At 39.6% G+C, this 6,493-nt stretch overlaps 1 protein-coding gene across 1 annotated transcript; it reads right to left on the reverse strand.

Annotated features, from left to right (window-relative positions):
• Positions 1-2,877: 2,877 nt before the first annotated feature.
• LOC115692284 (uncharacterized) lies at positions 2,878-3,787 on the reverse strand. The gene has a single exon (XM_030619086.2). The coding sequence runs from the start codon at positions 3,626-3,628 to the stop codon at positions 3,032-3,034; it is 597 nt and encodes a 198-aa protein (XP_030474946.1). The 5' UTR covers positions 3,629-3,787; the 3' UTR covers positions 2,878-3,031.
• Positions 3,788-6,493: the final 2,706 nt, after the last annotated feature.

A 6,493-nucleotide genomic window follows, 5' to 3' on the forward strand; every position in this document is an offset into this window, starting at 1 on the left:
ATCTTCCAATTGTGAAGCATGACTAGTACCCACTTGTTCACGTGTAGGAGTAAAACTAGTACTTGCATGATTTGATTCTGTGACAAAATTATAACTAGCTGCATCAATCACCATCCTCTCGTATGGGTTCAATTGCTCATAATAGCCACATTCTTCCCTAACTGAAAATTGGTCACTTCTTCCATATCCTTCATCAGATATAAATGGTTCACCATGGGAAGTCCAATTATAATAGTTCGGAGTAAACCCAAATCTAATAAGGTGTTCTCTAACTTGATCACACACAAGAAATTTACCATTACCGCACTTTTTACACGGACACCTTAACTTATTTCCATCCATAAACTCATATTTACTACTAGCAAAGTCTAAAAATAGTTCCAACCCAGTACGAAACTCATCTGTCAATCCTTGACGTCCAGGTAAGTTCTTATTATACATCCAAGCCCTTTTTCTTTGCATTGTGTCTGTATTAAAATAAAAAATTCTGGTAAAATATTTAAAATATCATATCTATTGTTCTTAATTAAAACCATAAAATTTTGGAAATTATAATTTTTGTTATTCACGCAACAATTAATATGAAATTGCAAAAATAGAAAAAATTACAATGTAAAGAAAACTTACCCAAATATTTGACCGAAATATTTGTAGGAGAAAGTGATCAATTTGATGAGAATTGCAACGTCCACTTGGATTGCGAGACCTTCAATTAGGCACATACCCAAAAAAGAATAATCACCTAAGAATCATTTTTAATAATTTTTAATGTGCGATGGAAACGGAAAGTATCCGTCGCAAATTTGCGACGGAAAATAGTATCCGTCGCAAATTTTGCGACGGAATTTTCATTTATTCGTCGCAAATTTGCGACGGAATCAGGTATCCGTCGCAAATTTGCGACGGATACTATGTGCCGTCGCAAATTTGCGACGGATACTGAACTCCGTCGCAAAATTTTCATTTATTCGTCGCAAATTTGCGACGGAATCAGGTATCCGTCGCAAATTTGCGACGACACATAGTATCCGTCGCAAATTTGCAACAGAATTTTCATTTATTCGTCGCAAATTTACGACGGAAACTATTTCCGTCGCAAAACGGCGTGGCCGTTCGGCCTCATCCAAAGGCCGGCGAGGTGTCGCCGGTCGCCGATCGTTAAACCGGTGATGCAGATACCAAAAAAAACAAACATAAACATATATTAAAAAAAAGAAATTACAATGCAACGACGAATAGTTACGAAGCTAGCTATGACACTTACCGGTACAAAAGCTTCACCGAGATTAATATGTGTGTGCGCGGATTTTGCTGATTTCAGACATATGAAAGAGGGAGAAAAGCGAGAGAGAGCGAGAGAGAGAGATAGGGTTGGAATATCATGGGCTGATAAACTACGATTCCGTCGCAAATTCGCGACAGACGATGTTTTTTGCGACGGACTTACAATGCCGTCGCAAATTTGCGACGGATTTTGCGACGGTTTTATTTTCCGTCGGAAATTTGCGACGGATTGTATTTTCCGTCGCAAATTTGCGACGGAATTTGCGACGGATTGTATTTTCAGTCGCAAATTTGCGACGGAATTTGCGACGGATTGTATTTTCCGTCGCAAATTTCCGACGGAAAATTAATCCGTCACAAATTTGCGACGGAAAAATATTCGTCGCAAATTTCCGTCGCAAATTTCGTATTTTTTTGTAGTGAATTTGAATATTGTTGTAAGGAAAATCCATTGGTTCTTAACTACATTAAAAATACATGGCTTCCTTTCAAAGAGTTTTTTGTGCCTGCTTAGACAGACCCAAACCTGTACATGCATTTTAGGAGCCGTGTTACTTCAAGAGCTGAAATGGCACTTTCGACTTTGAAAGCATATCTACAAGTTTCAACGCGGAATTTAGTCAAGGTTAAAAAGTAAATATGCCTTGCAGTTGAAAATCAATTTAAAAAAATCAAAACCAAATTGTCAAATGAAAAGGTAAAGAGTTCCTCGTCATCTTAATACTCGTCTTTTTAGGAACTTGATTACTGGGGTGATAGTATTTGTTTCAAATAAGATCTACAAGAAATATGAGATTGCTAAAAGTAGAGTAGAGTTACCTGCTTGTACCACACATTTTATGCAATCCATGGGCCTTCCATGTGCACATGAAATAAGATTTTAGGTTTTCTGATGGTTTACCTCTAGATATAATTAATCAACAATGGAGGCTTGATGTAAGGTCCTTTCTTGGGTCATGATATTGTGCAAAATAATGAAAAAAATTCATTTTCACAGCTACTTCACGAGTTGGAAAGGAGTTGTCAATTGTTGCCAATAAAAGAAGAAAGAAGGTAATCAAGAATGGCCAATTTCCAAAAAGGAAGTTGTTCGAAAGCAAAATGAGCAATTTGTATAAGCAAGTGATCCTTTCTTATATGAGCCCCTAGCTACATCTTCTAAAGGTCGTCTCTCCAATTCAAAAACTAAAGTAGAAGCAACTTCCACATGATGTGATCCTTTTGCATTTGAGATTATTGAAAAGGGGAAAAGATGCGGTACTTGTAAGGTTTAAGGCCATATAGTCGAACAAGTAATTGAAAGGCAAAGATCTTGGATCAAATTCACATTCAAAGACCATTGAAATTGATAGTGGTGAAATTTAATAGGCACAAAGGACTCAAGCATGAAACAATTCAACTTAAAAGACGTATTCTAAAGTTGGAGCTTCTCACTCGATGACATTGAAATGTATTCCTAAATATATATTTGTTTTAAGTAATACTCTTATTAATGTAATTAAAAAACTTTCATTATCTGATTTGGGTAAAATATTTTTTTTTAAGAGAGTATGATGGGAGCGAAGCAGCTGAATAGACGATTGTGATAGGGACTGGAAATAACGCGTATAGAAAATGTATAAATTTTTAAGTATACACACAACCGGAACCCAATGAATAATAATAGGACACAAAGTTCAAAAACAATTCAGGTAAACAAATAAGCAACCACACGAACAATCTAATACAGAGATCACCCTCTCAACTCTCATCTGCATTCCAAGGACTTGAGTGCCTTTGCGGTCACATCAATGGCCATGGTGCAGTTCATTTGCGAGGTCTTGTTCTTCTTGAACATGAACATGACCGTCACCTTCCCTTTGAGCTCGCCTTGGCTGTTCAACGTTATGACCCCCGAGTTCAACTCGCTCGCGAGAGTCGAATCGCTTGGCAAGTTCGTGGAGTTCAAGGTCACGCTGGCGTCGATCTTCTTGGTGGACTTGAAGTTGGCCTTGCTCTTCGGAATATCCACCTGTCCCAGCTGGACGCCTCCATAGACGAAGTTAACGGTGGTGGCGTCGTACTTGAAGGGGCCCCAGTTGGTGTTCTTGATCCGGATCGGGGCAATGAAGGTCATGTCGAACGAGGGCGAGGCCTGAGTGCCGACGTTCAGGGACTGGACGTCGAACTCGCCGACCCTGAACTTGGGGGACTTGAACTTCATGATGACCAGGACAAAGAAGAGGGCCTGGACTACCTGGAAGATGACGAAGGCGGTGATGCCGATCGTCCACTTCATCTTCTTCTTGCGCCTCTCCTCGTCGGTCAGTTGCTGTGACTCCTGATCCTTCCTGTAGAACACCATCTTGATTCTGGTTTGTGGGTGATATTCGGTTTTGGTTGTGCTTGAAAGCTCGTGTTTCAGCGATGGTTTGCCTGCAGGAAAGCAAGATTTTCTCGGCTACGTTTCGTGGGTGAGGTGCTCGGATGTGTTTGAAGGAATTGTTGATGCTTGGTTGGGTGGCTATGTCGGGTTATATATAGTCATTTTCAGGGGTACTACTGCCTTATCTTATTAGATATCTAGGGATCTTACAAGGAAATGATCGTAGTGGGACTAGGACAGCGGTCAGAGGATTTTGGTACACGGTACCAAAGCGAGTTTTTTTGGGGTGGTTTTTATTGACTTTCTAGATGCTCGTGACTTTTCGATAGTGAAATTGTTTTCTTATTTACGATAAACGGTCAGCAATAGAAGCTTCGATCGGTTTAATGTTTATTTTTATCTGGTGGAGGGCTGCAATATAAAAGCTGAACCGTCTGAGTAGATGGCTGGAATTTGTTTGCTCAATTGAACCACCCCTCTTAATAAAATCGTTTGCTGAGAGCGAAAGTGAAACCGCAGTTCATATCCTATGGGAGTAAGCAGTGGCCAATCATCACGCCTCAACGGCCAAGGTATGCCTAAAATCTCTCTTTGCTGCTATGCTTATACTTCCAATTGGTAGTGAGTTTCTGGATTCTTTATCTGGTGATTGTGATAGCTTAGAGATGAGATAGTGTCATTGGTCTCAATTGGAGGAGTTTCAAATCATGTACATCTCTCCACCTTATTTCCTTACTTGCTCTGTTATCGATCTTTATTCCGGCCTCGTTCACACTGTTTTTCTTTTTGAGTATTGTGATTTGCAGCACGAATCTCATTCGCAAGCTAGAGATACATAGCGAAATCTCCTTGTCCCGTAGGGATCCTCTCGCACTCACATTGGCTCGAGAGGTCCCCATGGGGAGTAGGATTCCATCAATGGGGATGAAAACTTTGCCCCCACGCAATGATTAATTGCGTGTGAAAAACCTCGTAGCCCCACTCACATATTTTCCTTTTTATTTTATTTTTTGTTTATTGGCTTCAATACGCGCATTGCTGTGGAAAATAGATTGTTTGAAATCTTTTTTGCTGATTCAAAAATTATAATTTCTACTAATGCATGTATCATTTCATCGTCCTTTTGATTAATGTATCTCAACTTGTCTAACGTACACTCAATCTCGAAGCTCGGTCCCTTAATGTTAAGCACAAATGTTACTCTGAAATAGTCACTAATACATTATCATCCTAAGCGAATAGCCCATAGTGGGATCTCATAACGAGATCGAGGATCTCCATCTGTTTTAGATGTTAAAAGCATATATCTAATAATTAAGTTGGGTGGCTAAATTATGTTAATTTATAGTAATTAACGATGCTTGGTTAATTAATGATTGTGATAGCTTAGAGAGCAGATATTGGTACAAATTGGAAACCAGTTTCAAATCACGATATCTCTCCCCTATATATCCTTAGTTGGTTTATTCTTTATCCAATTCCAGCTTCTTTAATATTTTTCTTCTTTCATTTGAGCTAGATATATGTAACGACATGTCCTTGCCCCATAGGACCCAATCTGACCCCTATCGAGCAAAGCAGGTTAGTGGGGGCCCCTTCAGGGAGTGAGATCCCATCGACGGGACGAAAACTTTGCTTGCAGGGGTCGCTGGACGAGCATTAATTGGGTCTCGAAAACCTCTCCAACCCCACTCACATGCTTTTCTTTTCTTTTATTGTTAACTAAACTCAACACACGCATATTGTTTTTGCTGATTCTAAAATTATAGACTCTACAAATGCATGTATCCTTCAACTGTCCTTTTAATTCATGTATCTCTGTAGCATACTTCGAATCTCCGCACTTGCCCCATACTGTTAGACATAAATGGTACTATTAAATAGTCAATAATACATTATTGTCCTAAGCAATTAGCCCCTATTGAGATATTTATGATGAGATAGACGGCCTCCATCGGTTTCACATGTTAGAAGCATCTATCTGATAATTAGGGTGGCTAAACTATAAGTTAATTTACAGCAATTAATGATGCACCATGGTTGAAATATGTGTAGCCCCATGTGTATTGGTAATGACATATCATTATTACAAGTTGGAGCCATTCAAAAGGAAGACTTCTCCAAGTCGATATCGCCTGCGCTCGAAGCATTTCCACCCAATTTACACGCACCGTTAGATCAGATGCGTGTCATGTGGGGCACACCTTTCATCCAACAATAAATACGATTTGGGTTCACATGATGGGTCGTCATTTTAGATCTTTTCCTTATTCTTTATGACAACCTCGGCGTTCTTGCAGATTTTTCAAATTTACTTTCGAAAGTGAACGAGAATAAAGGGGCGAGACACTGGCTTTCCCTTGGGATGACAACCGTGACTAGGATTCGTATTAAAAATAAATAATCACCGCATATTATTCCCATGCTAAAAATATAATAACGCCGTAATAAGCAGGACCAAAGAGCACGAGCTATTGTACACCAAATAAAAAATAATAATAATACCCACAAAAATACAAAAATAGAAAAAAAAAAATGAAGTCTTCTCGGCCGCCGATCTTGACCCCCTTGGCCTTGAGATTTTTCCTAAAGCTTTATGCACAATAATGGAGACTCACAAGCTTTGGTAGGCCAACATGGCCCGACACCTATCGCATTCACACCAAGTCGCACTCGAGTAAAAAAAAAAACAACAGAGAACAAGAAAAAGCAAGAAAAATTCGAAAATCCTTTGCGTATCATCGTCTTCACTGCAACCATATTCTCCGAGCTCTCCGCCCATGTCGACTCGATGGCGACTCAGTGAGTCCCGATCGAGCGCTAGGCGAGACGAGTCGTCGTCCC

This window comes from Syzygium oleosum, unplaced genomic scaffold, assembly GCF_021117445.2.
Source record: "Syzygium oleosum isolate NSW1041296 unplaced genomic scaffold, Sole_v2.1 Sole_v2.14, whole genome shotgun sequence".
Lineage (NCBI taxonomy): Eukaryota > Viridiplantae > Streptophyta > Magnoliopsida > Myrtales > Myrtaceae > Syzygium > Syzygium oleosum.

Coding starts and splice junctions, on each gene's coding strand:
- LOC115692284 (XM_030619086.2), bottom strand. CDS start 3,628: ATGGTGTTCTACAGGAAGGATCAGGAGTCACAGCAACTGACCGACGAG.